The 23,138-nt window shown below is 60.9% G+C and overlaps 8 protein-coding genes across 8 annotated transcripts; all 8 read left to right on the forward strand.

Moving 5' to 3' along the window:
• Nucleotides 1-115: 115 nt before the first annotated feature.
• On the forward strand, nucleotides 116-1,810 carry LINJ_11_1070 (hypothetical protein; the record flags this gene model as incomplete). The annotated part of the gene is made up of 1 exon (XM_001463869.1): nucleotides 116-1,810. One exon carries the CDS (start codon nucleotides 116-118, stop codon nucleotides 1,808-1,810), a length of 1,695 nt encoding a protein of 564 aa, XP_001463906.1.
• Nucleotides 1,811-4,109: 2,299 nt separating this feature from the next.
• Nucleotides 4,110-5,672, forward strand: LINJ_11_1080 (putative zinc finger domain protein; the record flags this gene model as incomplete). Its single annotated transcript, XM_001463870.1, has 1 exon — nucleotides 4,110-5,672. One exon carries the CDS (start codon nucleotides 4,110-4,112, stop codon nucleotides 5,670-5,672), a length of 1,563 nt encoding a protein of 520 aa, XP_001463907.1.
• Nucleotides 5,673-7,639: 1,967 nt separating this feature from the next.
• LINJ_11_1090 (putative zinc finger domain protein) lies at nucleotides 7,640-9,037 on the forward strand (the record flags this gene model as incomplete). Its single annotated transcript, XM_001463871.1, has 1 exon — nucleotides 7,640-9,037. One exon carries the CDS (start codon nucleotides 7,640-7,642, stop codon nucleotides 9,035-9,037), a length of 1,398 nt encoding a protein of 465 aa, XP_001463908.1.
• Nucleotides 9,038-11,493: 2,456 nt separating this feature from the next.
• On the forward strand, nucleotides 11,494-12,936 carry LINJ_11_1100 (putative lanosterol 14-alpha-demethylase; the record flags this gene model as incomplete). The annotated part of the gene is made up of 1 exon (XM_001463872.1): nucleotides 11,494-12,936. One exon carries the CDS (start codon nucleotides 11,494-11,496, stop codon nucleotides 12,934-12,936), a length of 1,443 nt encoding a protein of 480 aa, XP_001463909.1.
• Nucleotides 12,937-15,735: 2,799 nt separating this feature from the next.
• On the forward strand, nucleotides 15,736-16,179 carry LINJ_11_1110 (putative 60S ribosomal protein L28; the record flags this gene model as incomplete). Its single annotated transcript, XM_001463873.1, has 1 exon — nucleotides 15,736-16,179. One exon carries the CDS (start codon nucleotides 15,736-15,738, stop codon nucleotides 16,177-16,179), a length of 444 nt encoding a protein of 147 aa, XP_001463910.1.
• Nucleotides 16,180-17,432: 1,253 nt separating this feature from the next.
• On the forward strand, nucleotides 17,433-18,443 carry LINJ_11_1120 (conserved hypothetical protein; the record flags this gene model as incomplete). The annotated part of the gene is made up of 1 exon (XM_001463874.1): nucleotides 17,433-18,443. One exon carries the CDS (start codon nucleotides 17,433-17,435, stop codon nucleotides 18,441-18,443), a length of 1,011 nt encoding a protein of 336 aa, XP_001463911.1.
• Nucleotides 18,444-19,475: 1,032 nt separating this feature from the next.
• On the forward strand, nucleotides 19,476-19,919 carry LINJ_11_1130 (putative 60S ribosomal protein L28; the record flags this gene model as incomplete). Its single annotated transcript, XM_001463875.1, has 1 exon — nucleotides 19,476-19,919. The coding sequence occupies one exon, from the start codon at nucleotides 19,476-19,478 to the stop codon at nucleotides 19,917-19,919; it is 444 nt and encodes a 147-aa protein (XP_001463912.1).
• Nucleotides 19,920-21,401: 1,482 nt separating this feature from the next.
• Nucleotides 21,402-23,136, forward strand: LINJ_11_1140 (putative protein transport protein Sec31; the record flags this gene model as incomplete). Its single annotated transcript, XM_001463876.2, has 1 exon — nucleotides 21,402-23,136. A coding segment is annotated over one exon (1,735 nt), but the record flags the coding sequence as incomplete, so codon positions are not given.
• Nucleotides 23,137-23,138: the final 2 nt, after the last annotated feature.

Here is a 23,138-nt window from a genome sequence, read left to right on the forward strand (position 1 = left end):
ACATTTTGCATGTTGACGGCCTTGACGTCGTGGCCAGCCGCAAGGAGGAGGTGGCGCCGCGGTTAGGTGTGACCTCACCGAGCACCTCGCTGGCCACAGCGACCTACTCTGCGGAATGGAACCCAGGATGATGGAGACCTCGGAGCCAGGTGATTCACTCGTGGTGCCGCACGCGACCGCAGCCACAGCCGCCAGTCGGGTGGCCGCGGCAACCGCTAGCGCCGTCGCCGCAGTGGGGACCGCGTCGTCGTCGATCGCGGCGCATGCTCATGGTGTGTTGTCTCTTACCATGGAGGGGACGCCGCCAGAAAGCCAAGGCGGGGAGGCGCGCGGCTCTGCCGACTTCCTCGCTGAGGACACCGCCGACGAGGAGGACCAGCAGCATCAGCGCGATGGCGGCAGCGCACCAATGCTCGATGTATGTTCGGCACCGAACGCTGGCAACTTCTCTGTGGACTCCCTCGATCCCGGCCACCAGGTCCTCATCGCGCCGCCAGACGTTGCTCCTATTCCACTGGCCGCCTCCGGGGCGCTGCAGGCCGCGCACGACGCGGACCGAAGTCACGCTCGCAGCGTCGTCATGCCACCTTTCACAGCGTGCCCTTTTTCACCGTTGCTGCCAGCGACGCCGACGGTAGCGCCTTCGCCGCCGCCGCTACCACAGGAGCTGGGCTCATTGCTACCCCGCCTGAGCTCCGCTGATTCTCTGAGCTTGGCGGGTGGGAGGTTGAAGATGAGGGACACCAGCATTGCCGCCACTGCACTGCACGGCCAGCCCACTGTGCTGGCCAACTCCCACTTCTCTGCCCAGGTCGACTACCCGAACCCAGAGAGCGAGTGTGACGACGCCACGCCGCGTCATCCGGAGCTGCGCAGCAGCAGCTCTTGTACTTCAGCCACCACCGTGGAAGAGGTGGCGAATGACGGGGATGCGCACAGCGCCACCTCGCCTGAGCCCAGGGGAGTGCCCTTGCCGTCGGCCGCGGCGTCGCATTACCCTCACTCGAATGAGCCGCAGAGCCACGACGACTTCGATCACCACCATACCGGCCACGAGGAGCTCCATCCTCGCAACGGACAGGAGAGCCCAGGCATGTCCGTGTCGGTGACGGAGCACCGGCACGGCGACATGCGCCACGGCACGACGCGACGCCGCTGCGTCACGCGTGTGCTGCTTGCCGGGCCACGAGGCGACCTGGAGACACTAGTGTCACGCATGCCGCATACGTGGTCGCTGCAGCAGCCGCTGGAAACTCTGCAACAGGAGGCTATGGAGGAGGAGAGGGCCAACGCTGCAAGTGCAACGGCAGCGACGAGGACGGAGAACGCCGGCTTGGCTGGCGGCAAGGTACCCGATAAGAGCGCTGCCTCAGTGAGGATAAGCTACACCCCCGTGCGCACGACATTCCCGCTAGCAGCGGCGGCCTCGGAGGAGGAGCGAGCCGAGGAGGACATCGTCGACGTGGCCGCTGCGGAAGAGAAGGCAGCGATGAACGCAGAGCTGCACAACAGCGGCGGCAGCGCCGTCGAACCTCCTTCTCGAGAGGGTACCCCGAACGTACGCTTACACGTTGCTCAGGCACCGCACGAGGAGCAGCAGGAAGAGAGCGAGTGTGGCGTTGTGGTCGCTCATGAGGCCCCAGCGCTGATCGAGGACGTGGTCACTGGTGCTGATAGCGCTGTCGTCCGCGCGGCCGAGGCGGCTGCGACTGTGGACATCGGCAGCCAACTGGCGGAGGCCACGCCGTGCGCAGACAGGGTCTCCCTGGATTCATCTGCCGCACAGCCGGTGTCACAGGTGCCCAAGTAGGGGCAACCCGGAGAGCTGCAGAGGGATACGCCACCGCCACCACCGACGCAACGCCCTGTCGTGCCCGTGACCGCCGCAGCGATTGCCAGCACCGTCCCACATATTTCGATTGTGCCGCGTCACCCATGGCTGCCGTACGCGGTCTAGGCAGCCGGGCGATCTCTGACGGCAAAACTCTATGCGTGTCGTCCTAGCTTCCTCGGAGCGGCGGCGCCGCGCGTTCGCAGGCGTGCTTAGCGCAAGAACGGTGGCTGGCAACGATCGTAGCAGTGGGCGTAACGCTTATGCAGAGCAGCACCGCACTGGTTCTTGATCATCCAAAGACCCGATCAACAGCAACGACACCGAAGTATCCGCTTAGGGTGGCCGTCACTACGGCGTGCCCGTTCAAGCGTGTACTTGCGAGTGTGTTCGCCATGCGTGCGGTGTTACCGGTGCGCCCTTTTCAAGTTCGCAAAAAGCTGGAAGACGAGCGCATCTTCTCTCCGTGTTCCGTGCTTCTTGTCGTCTGCGCTTGGCTGATAGTCTGTGCTGAAGCCCTCGGCACCATTCTTCGTGCCAGTAGGCACATGGAGGTGTGCGGTGGGGGGGGCGAGGATCGAGGTGGGATGGGGGTGGGTGGGGGCTCTGTAGGAGAATAAAAGCGTATAACTAGCCGTGGATGCGTGGCGCGCTGGCCGAAGGTGTGTGCGGGGTGCGATGCGCAGGAGCGGGAGGAAGGTGATTGGCGAATGACCTGCCCTGCGCAGCTCCACCTTTTCCCACCCTCTCCCATTTTTTCCTTCACAGCGGTGTGCTACGTCTCCTCCTCCTTCCCCCTTTCATGCGCACAGACGCACGAGGCGCGCACCGTTGCTCGACTGCCATGTCTGACGAATTCCACGGCACCTCTCGCGGCCCACCGCCCCCCTCACCCCTTCTCCCTGCTCACCCCGCGGACGCATGCGGGGGTTCCATACGCTGTCACAGACGAGCTCTGGATCTACTCGCTCACCTGCTCTTTCCTTTTTTTTCGATCGTTTTACCGCCTCCCTCCCTCTCTTCTCCCATACGGTGTAGTGCACAGCTTCCAAAGCATATACAGCAGTGGGCCGGGCAGGGTCCCTCCACCCACACGCAGACCGACCGACATCCACCCCCCTCCACACACACACACACACAAGGCCACCATCCTGGAAGCTTTCCTTCTGCCCACCCCTCGCTCTATTCCAAGCACATCATTCATACACACCACCATCGCGCCCGCCTCTGCATCTATCTCGCCGTTGCCCCCTCTCACCCACAGCGCAAGGCACACAGAACATCAGCAAGGGCGCAAAGGCAAGCAACAACCACATCCACACTTCACGCACCGCGCTGCCGCGACGGGAGAGGCGCACACCTGCCCTCCTCCCCTTCCTCCTCCTCATTCCATCAGTTCTCTCTCTATCTCTTGCCGCTGGTCTTCTGATTGACTCTCTGGTCTGTTCTTTCTGGTTTTTGTTTGTTGCTGCCTATTACTGGACGAGGCTTGCCGCTGCCGCTTGCGTGCGGCCCCCCTCCCCCTCCCACCGCATCTTTTACGCGTCCTCTCCTCCCCCTTTTGCTCTTACTGGTGTGCGGGTGCTCGCTCTCTGCGCCTTTTCTCATTCCCTTCGATCGCCGTCTTTTCGGTGGTGCGCGTGGTTGGGGTTGCTGTTGTTTATAGCGTGCCCATCTCGTCCCCTTCTTCTCTTTCTGTTCTTCACGCAATCATTGCCCCCTCCCCGCAAGCACCTTCGGCCTTCTCGCCTTTTGCATGCACGCGTCAGTGCGGCACCAGCCGGTAGCCTTCCTCTTGCACCTCTGGCCATTGTGGTGCACCTACCCCTACCCCTCGGCCCCGCGCGGTGGGCAGCGGTGGTGACTTCTCCCCGCCCTGCGCCCGGGCGACTCGTTTCGTTTTCGTCGCCGCCCTTCTCTCCTCTTTCTCGCCTTTTTGTCGTTTTTTTCTTCAAGAATGAGCTTATCGGCCGATCGATCGCCGTCGTTGCCGACCCCCGAGCACTCGCCGCGTCAGGTGAGCACGCCGCCTGCAACACCCACCACCGTGTCTGCGTTTGATGCCCCAGAGAACCAGGCGTCAAGGAGCCGACGACGTCATCGCCACCGCCACCGCAGTAGTGCCTCGGACGCGCCGACTGCGTTGTCGCACGCGCACAGGCGCAGGCACACACAAAAACGCAAGTCAAACTGTCGAAGCTCCGGTGTAGAAGCAGCATCCAGCGAAGAGAAGGAGGGCTCTTCAGGGAAGACAGATATCACCCGTGAGGCAACAGGGATGACGCACCACGACGACAAGACAGAGCGACAGCGCTTGGCCAGTGCGGCGGTCACACCGAATCCGCCGATCAGCAACGGAGGTTCCCGCAAACCGAGCCTCATGCAGCCGTCCCCGCCTCAATGCGACCCACAGGTTCTTGCCCCTAGCACAACCGCCGCGACGGTGACGTGCACCTCGGTGGCTGAAGGGACGCTGTCCCACTTTCCCAACGGTGTTGGTGTGCCGGCTCGGTGTGCGCGGCCAAGCGACGCCTCTGTGGCACAGAACAGAGGCACAGTTCTCAGCGTCACGCCCGTGGCAGGTCTTGAGAAGTCGATTCTTACTCTCGGCGAGTATGTCAAGGGACCTGCGTGGCCGCGAATCGCCGCGACAGCGCTACCCGAGCCGCCGGAGGAGCCTTCCAGCATTTTTAGCCCCGCGTCCGTGCGGGAGGCGGAGGTCGAGGTGACCGCACACCGACAGCGGGGCGGGGTCGGCAACCATCTCCCCTCTGAGACTGGTGCCACTGCACCGATCGGTGTGAGCGTTGGCGAGGGTGGCACGTCGCGTCTGCCGTGCGCCCATCTGCATCCCGCTGACGTGGATCTCCCCATCGCGGAGGAAATGGAGGTGGCAGAGAAGCACCGGTACGGCGATGAGCGAGAGGACGCCTTTTTCACGAGCGGCAGCGCTTGGGATGGTGAAGAGCGCATGCGTGGAGCTTCTCTGCACCGCGCCGAGGAGGATGCAGGTGACGGTTGGGAAAGTGAGGACTGGGTTGACGACAACCGCAAGATTCCTCGCTCAGAGGAGCCGTGCTGCTCGCTGTGCGTGAACGTCAGCGAAGAACCCGATAGCTGGCGTCACAGTCAACCACGTCGCCACGCCTTCGAGCGCCCGCTGCACTCGATGCAGGTGATGGCGTTCGTCTTTGAGCTGGTGCTGATAGGCCTTTTCTGGTCTAGCGTCTTCATGGGGTACATCATGCTTTACACCCAGGACAAGCAGGACTGCCTGGCTGAGATGGTCATCTTCGCTATCCTCGTGCTTGCCGGCATGGTGTGGCTCTACACGTCCTTAATCCTAATCTCCTTCAAGGACTGCACGGACCGCAGCAACTCGGGTGAGATGTGCATGTTCTGTCGCCGTCGCACGCATGTGGACTCCAAGCACTGCAAGGCGTGCAACAAGTGCGTGGAGGGATTCGACCACCACTGCAAGTGGCTGAACGTGTGCGTCGGCACGAAGAACTACCAACTCTTCTTCTCCTTCGTGTCCGCCGCCGTGTGCGTGACTCTGACTGGCTTTCTGGGCGGCGTGACATACCTGGCGCGGTGGTGGCATGTGCTGGCGGAGCGCCACAGCGCCTACTTTCGCGCGGGCCCGATTGTCATGTGCACGTTAATGGTCGTGGGCATCGGCCCGATGGCGCACCTGCTCTTGTTCCACAGCTACCTCTGCATCGTTGGCAAGACGACGTATCAGCACATTCTTGAAAAGCGCAAGCGTACTGTGGAGTTCCCCAGCGGTGAAACGGAGGAGCGGTTTCGCAAGAAGCGACGGCTGCCGTGCGGCTGTTGAGCCGGTAGCGGACAAGGTGAGTGCGCGCACGACCCCCCTCCTTACCCCCTCTTATTTCTAGTTCTCTCCTTCCACGGACAAGAACAGCGACAAGAAAAACAGCATCATCTCCAGCGATACCACTGACAAGCGCACTCTTCTGCGTTCTTACGGCGTCTTTGCCCGCGCGCGCGTGGTCTCTGCTCCTCTTCGCTACGCCCTGCATCTGCAATACCCTTGCCATGTAAGGCTGTCTCTCTGTCTGCCTGTCCTTCTCTGTGTATGTGTCTGTCTGTCTGTGTGTGTGGGGGGGGGGGTGGAGGAAGAGCACGCATGCATGCACGCGCGAACCAACGCGCAACACCGCGTATAGTAGAGGCAGAGTTGCTGCACCGCATATTTTTCCTTTCTGTTGTGCGTTCTTGTCTCGCCACCATCCACATGTAGAAAACAGCGCCATGTATTGTGCTCGTTGGATGCCCCCCTCCCCCTCCTCCTCCTCCCACCGTCTCTTCTCGTACTCCCCAAAGGACCTTCAAGTCTGGGCAAGCAGTGCTGGCGGCTTGGTTGTGCCCCTCCCCTCCCCTCCCCTTCCTCCTTTTCTTTGCTTCCACGGCTCTTTTCTGCGCCGGTGTTCCCTCACCTGCTTTCGGGCAGCACAGCTGAAGAACGTCGTTTTCTTCTGGTGTGGCGTGTGGGCACGTGTGTGTGTGCTCTCATTCGCATGCATGCGAACGCGCGTAAGGCGGTCATTTTTTTTGTTTGGTGGGGGAGGGAGGGACGGAGGGAGGCGTGGTGGTGGTGGATGCGTGTGTCGTTTTGTTGCTCTTCTTGCTTGCCGTCTCTTTCTCCTCACGCTAGACAGGTGTGCGCCGACCAGCGCTCACACGCTCGACAGAAGTGTCACGACGGGTGGCCTCTCTCGCTCTATGTCTGTTCACGCAGATTTATATATCTATCTATATCTATTTACATGTCTTTTTTTTTGGCGGCTGTTGTAGCAGACGTGACGGCGGTGACGTTTTCGATGTGCATATCGAAAAAAAAAACTTTTTTTTTGGAGAGATATGGAGCTGACATCAGCGGTTTGTGCTGTTCTGCGCTGCGCCTGCGCGGGCGCGTCAACAAGCTTGCTGCTATGAGAGTACGGGCATTCACCGTCGATGTACCACGCACACATGCACACGCCTTGATTACGCGTACGTATTCGCGCACCTGCACACAGAGAATTACAGCTCATCCAAAGGAACTCTCCCAGAAGTAAAGAAAAATACAACCGTTCGGAGGTGACTCGCCCGTGCAACGCGTGCACAACCGCTCGTCATGTCTCTCTACAGACGACAATACCAGCCCGTCCATGACACGGGGAAGCAGACGTGCTGCGAGACCACGGCCACCGAAGAATAGGGGGAGGAGGCAGCGAGGACGTGAGTGGGCCCCTGTGAAAGAGACCCAGGAGCTATGCGAATGCGCGTCGCCGTCGTCCAGAGGACGAAAAGAGAAAAGCTCGAAGAGGTTCCCGGCGTCCTTGCACCTCCTTCTGTCTGCTCACTTCGCTGCATAATCCACGACTGCACATGTCGATGCGAGCTCTTGCCGTGTGGGCGGCGAGGAAGAACCTCTCGTGCTCGTGCGCGGGCATAGGCTTGTGATGGTATCGACCGTCGCTGGTGGCGTTCGTGTGGGTCTTTTCGCAGCTTCCCCTCCCCCCCGCCCCCTGACCGTGTCTCGTCGAAAGCGCTTCCTCTCCACTGGGTCTCCCTCTCCTCCCCCGTTGCCGTTCTCTTACTCTTCGCCTTCTTTTCTTCCTGCACGGTGTCCACCCCAGGCACACACACGCCTCACTGGCACGCACAGATATCACCCATCCACACGCGTTTTTTTTTCCCGCGAATCGCAGGGCATATAAAGAGAGACGCCCCATCGAGCTTCGCCGGCGCATTCTCGCTTGTTTTTTTTTCGTTCCGTGTAGCTTGCGGAGACTCGAAATGAGTGCCGCCGGAGATCTAGTACCCGTCTCCGGAAAGGCAGCGACGGATGCACATGTTGCGCCCGCCACGGACAGGACACCTCAGCTGCCACATGAGGCTACCGGCAGCCGGCTACCGGCGCATCCCGTGCGCGAACGCTCCCTCCGCGGCCATGGAGATGCGCTATACGGCTCATCGCCTAAGCACGCGCCGCTGCAGACGCCTTCGTCTCCAAGAGGCCGTGACACTCCACAGGCATCGCCCGCAGAAAAGGGGCACGGCCCTGCGTCTGTCTGTCAAGGGGAGGAGTTGGAGGCGGAGAGTGTCGTGTTTGCAGACGCACAGCACCGCCGCACGCGTTTCACGGATGCCAGCGCGAGCGCCGCGCTGCTGGGCTGCGTTGACCTCGGCTTCGTGGATGCGGAGCGTGTCGTAGATGAGGAGATGGACGTGGCGAGCCGAAGCAAGCTCGACGAGGCGAGCGGCGGCAGTATCAAGGGCAATGCCGTCTTCGAGGCGAGCGGCAGGCATGATGCCTGTGCTGTGGCAAACGTGCTGGCACCGACGCCAAAGATCGATGCCGCCGGAGGAAATGTGGTTGAGGTCGACCACGGCGCCGCTGACAGCGACCACGGCTTCGAGTCTCGCTCAGAGCAGCCGCTGGCCTCGTGCTGTGTGGACACGCGTCGTTACCCCGACAGCTGGCGACATACACGGCCGCGGCGCTATGCCTTTGAGCGACCGCTGCACTCCTACCAGATTGCCGGCCAGATGTACTGCCTGGTGGTCATCATATTGTTTTGGTCTAGCGTGTTTGCAGCCTACGTGCTGCTCTACACCCAGGACAAGCAGGACTGCCTGGCTGAACTCGTGGCATTCTCGACGCTCTTCGGAGCGGGCGTCGTGTGCGTGTACATGTTCTTTTTCTGGCTCTCTTTCAAGGACTGCACGGACCGCAGCAACTCGGGTGAGCTGTGCATGTTCTGCCGCCGTCGCACGCATGTGGACTCCAAGCACTGCAAGGCGTGCAACAAGTGCGTGGAGGGATTCGACCACCACTGCAAGTGGCTGAACGTGTGCGTCGGGAGGGAGAACTATATCGCTTTTTTCTGCTTCGTGAGCGGAAGCGTGTTCACCAGCTTCACAACTCTTGGCAGCGTCATCTGCTTGCTTGCGCGGTGGTGGCATGTGCTGGCGGAGCGCCACAGCGCCTACTTTCGCGCGGGCCCGGTTGTGCTGTGCATCGTGCTCCTCGTCGGCATCGTTCCCATTGTGCACTTGTTCGGATTTCACATCTACTTGCATTTTATACTGAGGACGACAACGTATCAGCACATTGTAGGCAAGCGCGAGGAGACCTTCCAGATCCCGGCCGAGGAGGCAGCCCCAAAGAAGACAAGCTGTTGCTGCTGCTAGAGTGTCGTGGACGACAGCCGCCACGACTCCTCTCGGGGCTGCCGGTGCCTCAGGGGGGGGGCGACTGGTCTGCCTCTCGCCGCGTGCTCATGTATGCAAAACAGAAAAAGTGCTCCAAACGCGTGCCTTTGCGGTGCATTACGTCTCTCCCTCTTCCCTCTTTCTCTATGTGCTTCAACGGTCTCTTCGCTTCTTTTTTTTTATTTGAGTGTGTGTGCTTGCTTGCGGCAGCGGCGGCGATGTTGTCTTCTCTGGCTGTTGGCTCATGTGCACAGCGCCTTGTCCTTTCTGCGACTTGTGATGCACGTTTATGGCATCTTTGGTGGGGCCCATGTACAGACGATATGCGTGGGTATCCGTGTCGACGATGCTGAACGGCCCTTTCTCCCCCTACTCCCCTCTTTCTCCTCCGTTTCTTATTATTGCGACGATAATTGCCGTGCTGCCGTTGCCGCTCGATGCTGTTTGTTGTCGTCCGTGGTGAATGTCCTGCGCGATTCGGCTGCTCACATTCGCCGGGTGGTCGTTCTTCCTTTGTCGTCGCTCTTGTTCGTTTTGGTTCCCGTCCATGTTCTTCTGGCTCCCCGCTGCCGCTGCTGATGCGCTTCTTTCTCTCTCCTCGTCTTTGTAAAACTCAACGTTTTCTCTTCGTCTGTGTCGGGGTGCGCGCGCGTGTGCGTCTGTGAGTCAGCACGTATGTATACACATGGCGCGTGTCGAGTGATCTATCGCCACACCCCTCCTCCTCCTCCTCGTTGGCGGTCGTTTGTGTGTGAGGTGCTTGGTGTTCTTATTAGTAGTCGTAGCTCGTGCCGCACCGTGTCGCATTCCTCCTCGTCCTTGGCCATCCTCTCCGCGACTCCTCTCAGGCGCCACTGGCGGCGCTTTCTTTCTTACATCCGCTTGACCTCACTTCTTTTTCTTTTTTTGTGTGGTTGTGTGTGCTCTCCTCGTTTTCCCTTTCTCGCGCACGAGCGCCAAGACAAGCATGTTTGCATTACGCACGTACGGCGACAGCGGTATTTGGCCGACCGCGCCTCCTGCACTGCCCGTTTTATGGTCTCTCTCTCACACCCTCTGCTGCAATCTTCGTTTTCCTCTGTGCTGGCTTGTAATATGTGCACCCCGATGACGAGGGGACAACGCCCCGCAGGGCGTGGCGTCTCAGTGTGCAGCGCAGCAGCCCCACCTATCCCTGCCAGTGCTCAACCGCTTCTCGTGGCGGCAGGGCGTGAGGTCCTGGACGGCGTTGCGTGGGGGAGGGGCGACCTGCCAGGGCGAACACGCTTCTGCGATCGATATGGTGGGCAGAGCGTCGGCGTGACTCGAGCGTCTCCCACCCCCGGCCCTCACACTGTCTACTGACGTGGGGGTGCCTGAGTGCCACCCGCGAGGAGGATGCACGACGTGGCGACCTGCCTGATGGGGGAGCGGCTGTGAGGCGACATGCGAGGCGGCGGATTTGTAGAGTCTGGGGCAGAGGCCGTGCTGCGATGACTGGGTCCGCATCGCTGTAACGCGCGTGTCTAGGGCTGCTGCGCGCGACGTGATGGGCGCCTGTGGGGCAGAACGAGCGCGTTGACGGAAAAGGTGGCTTGGCTCTTACTGTCTGGCCCACTGCCCTTTTCTCTCCCACCGCGGCACCGTCGCTGGTAGAGGCGTTTTTGTACACCAAACGCGACGCAGACGAACCAACGAAAAGCAGAGGACCAAGGACAGCACCGCCGCTGATATGGCGATGCGCACGCTGCGTATCCTGACCGGGTGAGGGAAAGGCCTGCACGCCTGTTGCACGCGAGAGCCTCTTCCTCTTCCGGCTCTCTAAGCGAGCGGGCTCCCGCCCGCAGATTTCGTGAAGCGACAGCGATGTCTTGCCGGCAGGGTAGATCCTTCACGTCCTCGCTCCCACTGTTTCGCCTTCATGCTCTGCATTTGTGCTGTTGCACCCCCCCCCCCCCCACACGTGCTACTCTCCGCCCGCCTGCCCTCCCTCCTCCCCTCTTTCTTCCGTGGCCTGCGACACACCCGACAGCATTCTAACGCCATTACGGAGGTTTTCTCTCATAGCCATCATCATAGCCTTTCGTTTTGTGTTGTCGACTTCGCTTCCGCCCTTGCCCTCTTGTCTTATCTCTTCGTTTTCTTTTTTTTTTGGTGCCCTGCGGTGCTGCTCATCTGCCATCATCACCGGTGGTCTTGGGTGCCTGCCTTGCTGCATCCCTTACACAGGTGCACGGCTGAGACACCGCCAAGCAAAGACAACAACAGGAGCGCCCTCACGAGAGCAACGAAAACGGCAGCAGTCTGGGAGACACTCACGCCAGACATCGCCATCCGCGCCCCCGCTCTTTGCTTGCGCTTGCCGTTGCCGTGTTCTCTCCCGCCCTCCCCCTTTCGCTGTCGCTCGTACCACCGCACACTACATCGAAAGAGCACGCCGAGAAGGGTTCGCCATCATGATCGGCGAGCTACTCCTTCTCCTGGCCGCCGGCCTGGCACTGTACGGCTGGTACTTCTGCAAGTCCTTCAACACGACCCGCCCCACCGATCCGCCGGTCGTTCACGGAACGACGCCTTTTGTGGGTCACATCATCCAGTTCGGCAAGGATCCGCTGGGCTTCATGCTGAAGGCGAAGAAGAAGTACGGCGGCATATTCACCATGAACATCTGCGGCAACCGCATCACCGTCGTTGGCGACGTTCACCAGCACAGCAAGTTCTTCACCCCGCGTAACGAGATTCTCTCCCCGCGTGAGGTCTACAGCTTCATGGTGCCTGTCTTTGGCGAGGGCGTCGCCTACGCCGCGCCGTACCCGCGCATGCGCGAGCAGCTCAACTTCCTGGCCGAGGAGCTGACTGTGGCCAAGTTCCAGAACTTCGCACCGTCGATCCAGCACGAGGTGCGCAAGTTTATGAAGGCGAACTGGAACAAGGACGAAGGCGAGATCAACATCCTCGACGACTGCAGCGCCATGATCATCAACACCGCTTGCCAGTGCCTCTTCGGCGAAGACCTGCGCAAGCGCCTGGACGCGCGCCAGTTCGCACAGCTGCTGGCCAAGATGGAGAGCTGCCTCATCCCCGCCGCTGTCTTCCTGCCGTGGATCCTGAAGCTGCCGCTGCCGCAGTCCTACCGCTGCCGCGACGCCCGCGCTGAGCTGCAGGATATCCTCAGCGAGATCATCATTGCTCGCGAGAAGGAGGAGGCTCAGAAGGACACCAACACGTCGGACCTGCTCGCCGGTCTGCTCGGCGCCGTGTACCGCGATGGCACCCGCATGTCTCAGCACGAGGTGTGCGGAATGATCGTTGCCGCCATGTTTGCTGGCCAGCACACCTCCACTATCACCACCACCTGGTCCCTGCTGCATCTGATGGATCCACGCAACAAGAGGCACCTCGCGAAGCTGCACCAGGAGATTGACGAGTTCCCCGCGCAGTTGAACTACGACAACGTCATGGAGGAGATGCCGTTCGCGGAGCAGTGCGCGCGCGAGTCGATCCGCCGCGACCCGCCGCTCGTAATGCTCATGCGCAAGGTATTGAAGCCAGTCCAGGTGGGCAAGTACGTCGTGCCGGAGGGTGACATCATCGCCTGCTCGCCGCTCCTCTCGCACCAGGATGAGGAAGCGTTCCCAAATCCGCGTGAGTGGAACCCGGAGCGCAACATGAAGCTCGTCGACGGCGCCTTCTGCGGCTTCGGTGCTGGCGTGCACAAGTGCATCGGCGAGAAGTTTGGCCTACTTCAGGTCAAGACGGTGCTGGCAACGGTCTTGCGCGACTACGACTTTGAGCTCCTCGGCCCACTGCCGGAGCCGAACTACCACACCATGGTGGTGGGCCCGACGGCCAGCCAGTGCCGCGTAAAGTACATCAAGAAGAAGAAGGCGGCTGCTTAGAGCGAGGACGCGGGTCGGAAACGCAAGCCGATGAAAACCCGAGAGAGACGGAGACGGCGCTGAGAGCACGTGCGTGTGTGTCGGTGTGATCGCCGTTTGTTGTTGTCGCTTCTCTGTGGGGAGGGAGGGGGGGGCTCAACAGCCAGAACAGCGGCCAAGCATCCATGGCGATGTCGTTCTGTGATACGCGTGCACAAGTGCGCGCCCGCTTTTTTTTTTCGTGTCTGCACCGCTGTGAGCCGAGTCGAGTTGCCGGCACCACACACACACACACACCTAGAGGGAGAATGTGGCAAGGCAAGAAGCAAGCAGGTGAGGTTTACGCGGTGACCTGGCACAGTTCACGCACGCAGAGAGGCACCCGAAGCCGATGGACATGTGAGCCGCACGATGCACATGTATATACATACGTATCTCCATGGAGCGAGCGAGCGAAACGGATGCGGCGGTGCTGCGGTGGAAGGCAAGACGAAGAGATGTGAAAAAAATGCAGGGAGGAAAAGCACAACCACAGACGACGCCTGTGCAGAGAGCGCCTGAGCTTGAGGAAAGCGATGCGAATGCGCATAAGTATACCTGTATGGACATGTGTGTCTGCGGCATGCCTGCATGCACATCAGCTGCAGCACCACTGGAGAGAGGACAAGAGTAACGGACACACACACACACACACAAACACACACACACACACGACGACACACGCACGAGCGGGCACGCGAGGAGGCGAGCCACCGAAAAAAAAAAAATAGCAGCAGCTCCAAAAGAGGCGGAGGAAACTGAGCACTGACCCGTAACACCGCCCTCCCACTTTGCGGCGGACTGCGACGTCGTTGGAGGGTGAAAGGTGGTAGTGGTGGTGGTGGGTGAGAGCGCCGCGCCGCGAGGGAGATGCCAACGAGTGAGCAAGGGTGAGGGAGACGAATCGACGCGTAACGTTGGCAGCCTGCATACATGCACACGAAAACTGACTGTTACCGCACCGTCGCCAATATATGACGAGCACACGCGCAGAGCGCACTCATTCCCACCTAATCACCGTGCCACGCAGAGAGCTACACATCCACAGGCGGGGGGGGGTGCATTTTGTTTTCTTCTTTTCGCCGTTGTCAGCGGTGAGGACTCCTCTGCTGCTGTTGCGCCCTTCAGGTACAGGAGTAGCGAAGAGCGAGACAAGAGGTTGATGGTGAGAAGGTGCTGTTCATAGCCCCTCTGGCTGCCTTCTCTTTTCTCGTTCTTTGTGACCTCTCCACCGTGTATCGCCAACGAGCTCCTCACGCACGCCAAGCGCGTTCGTGCGCACCCTGTAAGTCTTAGTGATACGTGTGGCATGCAGTTTGCCTTGCGCGCTCCCGCTAATGCGCGCGTGCACTCTTCTTCTTGCAACCCCGCTCCCCCCGCCCATATTCTTCTTTGCCGTTCCTCTGCAAACCCGGTAGACACGGAACGTTTTTGCTCTGGTCCCTTAGGCTTACCTCAGACCTTATCGGAAGATCGTTGCATGCATGTATGCATGCATGTGTGCGACAGCGCAATATGCGATGGCTTCATCGCTGCCTTGCGGGTACCTCTCGCTGTTATATATATTTATTTCACTTGCCTTCCTTCCCCTTGCCTATGGACGAAGCTTGACCGGCATCTGCGCCCCGCCCATCCTTCAACTCTCCTACTGTCTCTCACTCCATGTCTTTTGCTCTCTCCGTGCGTGTGTGTTGGCATGTTGCATCGGCGGCGCATTTTCAACCCCCCCTTCCCCTTCGTCTCTCTCGCTCTATCCGTCTGCGGAGTGCTCGAGCCTGTCTTGCCCTTCGCCTGGCAATGCGTTTGCGCGCGTGAGCGTGAGTGTCCCTCCGGCTCTTCTCCTATTCTGTCCTCTCCTCCTCTCTCTGCAGGTGCGTTTCTTTCTTGGTGTGCTGTCGCGCACGTCTTTGGTCTCCGTCTCTCTGTTGCGATGATGTCCTTGACGCTGTTGTGGATGATGTCGATGATCCTTCTCGTTGTTTTAGCGGCGAACGCCCTTCCCCCACCCTCCCCGGCACAAAAAGAAAAACGAAGGGAAAAGCAGACAAATGTGTGCGAGACGACGAAAACGAGCAGTGATGCGGCAGCGGTCAAGTACGGCGTACGCCAGTCGTTGCGGAACAGAGAGTCGGGGGGCGCGCGAAGGCGAAGGGGGTCCCGCACGCGTTGTCTTGCGCTCTTTCATTTTCCATCGCTTCCTTCGCTCTCTCTCTATCCTCTCCTGCCTGCGCCTGCTCTCGTCTTTCGCGCGGCGGGGATGCGGTGCAGGAACGCCGGCTTAAAGAAACGGCGGCAGCAACACGTGCCACATCCAGTTATGTTAGGCGCTGCGCTTCACGGTCAGAGCTCCTGTGCACCGTGCGGCTCCCGTCGTTGAAAGATTCGGTCTATGTTTTCTTTCTCTTTTTTGGAAAAGGATAGATGCGCACAGAGAAAGAGGTCAACCGCGAGTGCGCTCTCGCAGCCGGCCTCCACGTCGCTAGAGCGTGCCGTCATCTTCTCATTATGTCCTCACCCGCTGCGCTACACTGTGTGGCGCATGCGTTTACCCCTCTAGCCGTGGAGGCCCCCTCTATCAGGGTTACGCAGCTGTGCGGCGCCTCGCTGTTTTGTCTGATAACCGAAAACATTCTCCACCTCTTTTCTCTCGTCCTTTCTTTCCTCTCACGCGTGCTGTGCGCCACTCCCACACGCATCGCGCTGCTGCTCCGTGCATCCCTCACGCTCGTCTCCTCTCTGTGACCCCCGCCCGCCGCGCGCCGACAGAACTGCGCACGAATCATGTCGCACTCTGTCGATCTCCAGTGGATCCTGGTCCGCCAGAACAGCCGCTTCCTGCAGAAGCGCGGCGGCATTCGCATGAGCAACGACCCGTTCAACAACAACGGCAACTGGACGAAGCGCCACTGCGGCTTCCTGAACGAGAAGGCTGCTGTTGTGAAGCCGGCGAAGGGTGGTGCGATCTGCGTGACGGTGAAGGACGGCAGCAGCAACAACAAACCGAGGCAGACGTACAGGAAGACCGTGCATGCTGCTGGCGTGAGGGCGTCGGACGTGAGCCGTGCCGTGGCTGCTGTGCGTCCGGACCTCGCGGACGTGTCGTTCCGCCGCGCGCGCCGCATGGCCTGCATTGCGAGCCGCACGGCGAAGGTGGCTGCTGCGCGCAAGGCCCGCTCCGAGAAGATCAAGTTTTCACGCAAGTCCGTGCGCGCGAAGCGCCACTAGGCCGCGCGTGCGCGTGCCGCTGCCGGACTGCGAGGCGCCAGCCGATTCGCTTGCGTTGCTTCTCTCCTTTTTCTTCGCATTGCGCGTTTTGTTTTTGTGTTTTATCATTCCCCGCCTTCGCAAAACACGCGTCGTCTCTTCGCCGCCGCGCTCGTGCGCGGCATCGCCGTCGGCTGCGAGTGACGGAGACAGGCGCGATGTGAGTTGAGGCGAAGCCGCAAGAAAAAAAAAATATGTATGCGAGCGCGAGGGCGAGCGGGCTCGGACACCCTCCTGCCCAGACTGCAGCGTGCGCTGCCGTCATCGCAAGGATGGGGAGGCGGCAGCTGTGTCGAGTCCGATGGCATTGTGCGCGTGTGTCCGAGTGGCGCCGACGCCGCGCCTCCACCTGCGCTCCTCTTGTTGGTACTCCCAAGCTCCGTCGTAGGTGCTGCGTCGTTGCTGTGAGCGATGCGATGAGGGTGTGGGGTGTATTCGAGCGTGCCACTGTGAAGCGGGTGCAACGCCAGTGATTGTTGGCTCACACAGGCGCGCACGTGCGCATATGTATAGCTGTACGCTCACGCGCACCCGGCTTGCCGGCGGCGTTTCCGCGCAGCGCCAGCTTGTTTCGACGACTGCGCTGCTGCCTGGTGCCCTGCATGTTAGTGGAGTAGCTGATTTCTCGCTTGTGCGCCGTCGTTTCTCACCTGTCTTCACGTATTCTCGTGCACTCGGTCTCTCGCACCGCTGCCTGTCGCTCACCCGACATGTCATCTGTGTTCGGTGCTGGAGGTTTCACGACTCGCGTGAGTCGGCATAATTGCCTCGGTACGAGGTGACCCGATCTCTTGTTTGCTGTTTACGCACCGCCGCCTCTTAATTTGGCGTTTAGCACTTCACCTCGCCATTGCGCTTTCCAGGCTTTGCTCGCTGCTTCGGGGGCACTACTCCGCGCAGACTCGAGGAGGTCGTGGTGGCACATCACACAACACAGGCGAGTGCGCACCTACGCAGACACAGACACACTATCCTTTAGCACTGCTCACGCGAGCAAGCGAGGGAGCCTACCAGGAGCTCTTTCTGTTCGCGCTGCGCTGTCCGCGTGCCGCTCGCTCACCTCTTGCGTTGCCCACGCTTTCACTATCCTGGGCAGCGCGTTGCACATAAACCGTAGAGGTGCATTCCTACGGCCCGACACACTCGCAGACAAGCAGCAAGACAGCACTCTCTCGCCTGAGCCTGTGTGACTGTTTCTCACACATCCTTTGGTGATGATGCCCCTCACCCTTGTGGATGCCTATGCGCTGGCGCTGAGGACGCTGGACCCCGCCGCGTGGGAGCTGTTTGGCGCACTGGAAGATCGCATTCTACACTCAGCCGCATTTCTGCTCGGCCGCGTGGAGCTGACCGCCTTGCGCCCAGCAGTGAAGGACAGTGCAACGGCTCTTTCACGCACCGCCGCCTCATGCGTGCAGCCGACCGTGACGTCTGGGGTGCGCGACGCGGAGGGGACGGATATCGCATCGGTGTCGGCGGAGATGCTTCGTTACCTGCGCGAGACGCTCCAAGCAGGCGCTGCTCACACATTCCAGACAAGGCTCGACTCACCAACGACGTCGGCGCCCGCACGTCTCGTGAAGGATCTGTCACGCGTGCGTGAGCAGGTCGCCTCAGCGCAGTCGCCGTCTTCGTCTTCGCGCTGTCCTGGACTCGTACTCGCGGAGCTGAGCATCTTATGCCAAACCGTCCTAGCGTTGTCGGCGCTGTGGATGAGCACAAAATTTTGGGCAACGCTGTGTGAAAGCTCCACGCTGAGCGCCCTCGTCGCTTGCTTCCTCCGTCTCTCCTCGCCACCGAGCAAGGACGAAACCGTAGCCGCCTCGTACCTACAATGCGGCACCGTGGGGCCAGTGGCAAGCGCCGAGCGGGGTCCGTGCACAGATGATGCTCCGGACGTCGTTCCGATGGAGCCGGCGAACGCGGACCAGTTGTGCCTCGCCTCCACACCGCCGTCCTCATCCTTGGCACCTGTGCCCTTAGAGCAGCGCTCTTGCGAGGAGACTTGCAGTGCGCAGGCAGGGGTCGCTGGTGGGCTTGAGGGCGGTGCTGCCTGTGTGTCTAGCGAGATCATCAACGGCTACGAAGACATATCGTGCAGCCCGCTGGCTCCCATGACGTGGCTCGACGGCAATGTTGCGGATGCGGCGGAGTCGCTGGCGAGGGACATCGAGGACGTCGAGATAATTTTGCTCCGCTGCAGCGAGTACGCGGTTCCCGTGTGAAGGCGCTCTTTCGTGTGCTTCGATTAGAGGCGGGAGACATGCGTGCAGGTGACGCCGTGCATGTGTGCCTGTGTGCCTGTGTGCATGTGGTGGTGCACTGATGACTGGCAGTCCGCTCTCCTCAGTAGCGGGGTGCAGTGGCAACAATTTTTGCCGGTCCTCTTTCCAGAGAGCGTGCAGTCTCTCGCGAGGTTAGAGGGGCGCCACGGACAGTCCCTCGTTGATCGGCGAGCGCGAGATGCTCGGCGTTTCTTCAACAAGTGCTGCAACCTTTCGTGAGGGAGCTCTGTCCGCGGCACATGAGAAAGATGTGCCTTTAACCAGCGAACTGTAGGATGGGCTGTGCGATGATGCTGAGGAGGTCGTCGACAGGCCAACAGCTTCTTGCCGCCCGCTTTCAAAGCAGGTGCCGTAAAAAAAAAAAAACAGAAGCGGGCAGAGACGTGGCGGCAACACCTCCGCGCAGGCGGCCGCCTTGCTTCCTTGCCAACTAAACGAGCTGGCAGAAGACGGCAAGCGTGGGAAAGGGCTGGAGCGAGGGAGGAGCAACGAGCGTTACTTTTTCCTGCGATGGTGCTGCTCTCGCGGCGGTGCCCGATAGCTCGCTGCCACCCCCGCCTCCCTCACCCTCTCGCCATCACTAACACATCGCTTTTTCCCCCCCTCTCTGAGCCGCGCTTCTCGCAGAACGGGCCTGTGCGTGCGGACCGGCTTGCTACTTCTCACGCAAGGATAAGAGCGCAGAAAGCCAATCTCGGAGCCATGCGCGCCCGTGTGTCCCTCTCTCTCTTTGGGCGCGCTTGGTTGGCCGGGCACTGGAGTCCTGTTTTGTGAGCTTGACATCCTTTCTGTTTCGCTTAGCCGCCTCACTTCTCTCTGGCTCTCCACCTCTTTTCTCTCGTCCTTTCTTTCCTCTCACGCGTGCTGTGCGCCACTCCCACACGCATCGCGCTGCTGCTCCGTGCATCCCTCACGCTCGTCTCCTCTCTGTGACCCCCGCCCGCCGCGCGCCGACAGAACTGCGCACGAATCATGTCGCACTCTGTCGATCTCCAGTGGATCCTGGTCCGCCAGAACAGCCGCTTCCTGCAGAAGCGCGGCGGCATTCGCATGAGCAACGACCCGTTCAACAACAACGGCAACTGGACGAAGCGCCACTGCGGCTTCCTGAACGAGAAGGCTGCTGTTGTGAAGCCGGCGAAGGGTGGTGCGATCTGCGTGACGGTGAAGGACGGCAGCAGCAACAACAAACCGAGGCAGACGTACAGGAAGACCGTGCATGCTGCTGGCGTGAGGGCGTCGGACGTGAGCCGTGCCGTGGCTGCTGTGCGTCCGGACCTCGCGGACGTGTCGTTCCGCCGCGCGCGCCGCATGGCCTGCATTGCGAGCCGCACGGCGAAGGTGGCTGCTGCGCGCAAGGCCCGCTCCGAGAAGATCAAGTTTTCACGCAAGTCCGTGCGCGCGAAGCGCCACTAGGCCGCGCGTGCGCGTGCCGCTGCCGGACTGCGAGGCGCCAGCCGATTCGCTTGCGTTGCTTCTCTCCTTTTTCTTCGCATTGCGCGTTTTGTTTTTGTGTTTTATCATTCCCCGCCTTCGCAAAACACGCGTCGTCTCTTCGCCGCCGCGCTCGTGCGCGGCATCGCCGTCGGCTGCGAGTGACGGAGACAGGCGCGATGTGAGTTGAGGCGAAGCCGCAAGAAAAAAAAAATATGTATGCGAGCGCGAGGGCGAGCGGGCTCGGACACCCTCCTGCCCAGACTGCAGCGTGCGCTGCCGTCATCGCAAGGATGGGGAGGCGGCAGCTGTGTCGAGTCCGATGGCATTGTGCGCGTGTGTCCGAGTGGCGCCGACGCCGCGCCTCCACCTGCGCTCCTCTTGTTGGTACTCCCAAGCTCCGTCGTAGGTGCTGCGTCGTTGCTGTGAGCGATGCGATGAGGGTCGGCGTGGGTGAGGTGCCGGGGCATGTAGTGATGCAGGAGGGACTTCGTTGGTGGGTAATCGCCTCCTTCACGTGACGTCTTAGGGCAGCCGCTGATGCGAAGCTGAGAGGAGGGGTGGGGCAAGGAAAGGACTGCTTGCCGTGTTCTGCCATCAAACCGATCGATGCTGCTGTTGGGTGCCCATGCGCGTCGCCGGCACTCTTGCACTCGCCGGTGCGGACTGTTTCTTGGCTATGTGCTTGTCGTGCCTCTCTCTCACTTTCTTCACGTCTCCCTTGTCGGTGTTTGTGCTCTTTCTTTGGTTTTTGGATGCCCGCATGCCGCTCTTCACTGACGGGACGGCCGCTCGCGCGACGCCTCTGTGGCGGCCTTTGGATGTCGGATGCCGACGCCCTACAAATGGCGGCGCCGTTCTACGTGAACACCGCACCCAACTCTATCCTCTTGTGCGACGCGTCACGCATCACCGGCTGAAACACGCGCACACACATAAATTCGTGTGCGCGCGTCTTCTGCTCGCGCATACGTTCTTCTGAGCATCGGCACAGTCCTCGTTGCAGGGTTGGCTTATTGTTCTCCTCGTCTCCTCTTGTGTTGTTTGAGTCGCCTGGTAAAGTCTCTCTACCGTTTTTTTTCTGTTCCTTGCTTGACTTCTGTTATTTCTGGCGAGCGCTTCGGCCATTGCTCCTCCTCCTCTACCCTGCCTCTCCCTCACTCAGTCTCTCTTTCTCTGTGAGTGTGTGTGCGCCGTCGCTGCGGTGGTGGCTGCTGCTGGCGTCTCTCACGCGTTTAGGTTTGCTTGATAGGAAGCGGAGGCGGTCGGCGCTGTCGTCCGGTGGAGCGAGACGTAGCTGGACATAAAGGGACACTTCATCTCTCATCTCTTTTTTTTTCGTCGCTTCTGTGGCTTTTCGCGTGATATCAAGCGACGAGGCACTGACGAGAGCACACACACACACACACGTACATACTCGCAGTCACGCACAGGAGGCCGCACACTCGTTGCTGAAAAGCCCTGATGCGACTGAAGAACACGGCGCTATGCTGCGCGTTTGCGTGGTCGCCGGCGGTGTTGGGCAACCCGCCCCTCCTCGCCACCGCGTCTTACAGCGGTGCCATGGACGAGAACTTCAGCAGCGACGCCTTTCTTGAGATTCGCCTCGTGGACGTGAAGGTGACGGACGACACGGAGCTGCCTGTTGTCGGGCGTGTGCGGCTGCCGGATCGCGCACATCGCGTCGACTGGTCTCCGTACGCCGGGCCGCAGGGCATCATCGGTGTCTCGTGCGGCAACGGCTGTGTATACATCTTCTCCGCTGCAGAGGTGCTCGCCGCCGGCCCGAATGGCGGCGGCGAGGAGGTGAGTGATCACCCGCGCGGACTGCTGTGGATGGTGCGCGAGCACGCGGGCTCGGCCGTGCGCGGTTTCCACTTCAACCCTTCGAAGCCGCACTTTTTCGCCACCGGCGCCGACGATGGCGTGTGGCGCGTGTGGACGCTTCAGGATGGCGCCACCGGCGGTGTGTGTGCGCCAACGAAGGTGGCTGTCATCTCGAACGTGCCGAACAGCGGCGCCATTGTCCACCTTCAGTGGCACCCCAAATACGCCCACATCTTTGCCACAGCCACCGTGAACGGCGTGGTGAACGTGTGGAACCTGAAGATGGCCACCCGCGTGACGGCGCTGAACGTGTCCAAGGCATCACACGGGGCACAGATCACCGCCATCGCTTGGAACCCGACGGCTGCGACGCAGCTCGTTGTTGGACTCGACGACGGACATCCAGTGTTGCAGGTGTGGGACCTTCGCACCGGGGTGGTGCCGCTGCGCGAGATGAGCGGACATACCGGCGGCATCACCGGCCTCGCTTGGAGCGAGCAGGAGTCGTCGATGGTGGCATCATGCGGCGGTGATGGCCGCACCATGTGGTGGGACCCGAACACTGGCAAGAAGCTGGGTGAGCTACAGCCAGTGGGGCAGTACCTCGTCGACGTGCAGTGGTGCCCGGTACTGCCGGCCGTCATCGCGACGTCGTCTTTTGCACCGCTTCTATGCGTGTCGACGGCGCAGGACGTCTCCAGCACCGGTGGCGACAAGCTCGGTGCGGTGCCCAAGTGGCTCAACAAACCGTGCGGCGCCTCGGTCAACATGTCCCTCGCCGTTGCCTCCCTCGCCCCTGGCACCGAGCATGACATTGTGCTTTCGAGCCTGAACTGCGTGCCAATGAGCCCGCACACGACGGAGGACCAGCGCATGTTCGAGCGGCTGGCCGAGTTCCCGCGCGGGTCGCCGGAGCGGACGCAGTGGCTGCGCGACACCCATCATGAGCTCCTTGCGGCCTTCTCCAGCGCGCAGAACTCGCGCCAACCCATACTTGACTTCCTCAACGAGGGCGTCGCCTCCGAGAAAGGCGGCGCGGGCGCTGGCTCCGGGAGGCCGGGCGAGGAGGACGATGACCCATTCACCGCCATCTCGCACGAGAACCAGAAGAGGTACGAGGACCGCACCTCGGAGCTCATCGTGAGCGGCAAGATCGAGGAGGCCGTGGACCTGTGCATGGACGAGCATTGCTTCGACGACGCGTTTGCCATCGCCTTCCTCAGCGGCGGGGAGATGGTGCGCAAGGTGCACCAGCGCTACATCGCGCATGTCGCCGCCGTCAGCCCGCAAAAGAGGCATGTGCTCTACGCTGGTGCCATCGCCTCCGGTGATTTCCGCCCTCTTATTCAGGCCAACGTGCCGTGGAAGGAGGTG

Source organism: Leishmania infantum, chromosome 11, assembly GCF_000002875.2.
Source record: "Leishmania infantum JPCM5 genome chromosome 11".
Lineage (NCBI taxonomy): Eukaryota > Euglenozoa > Kinetoplastea > Trypanosomatida > Trypanosomatidae > Leishmania > Leishmania infantum.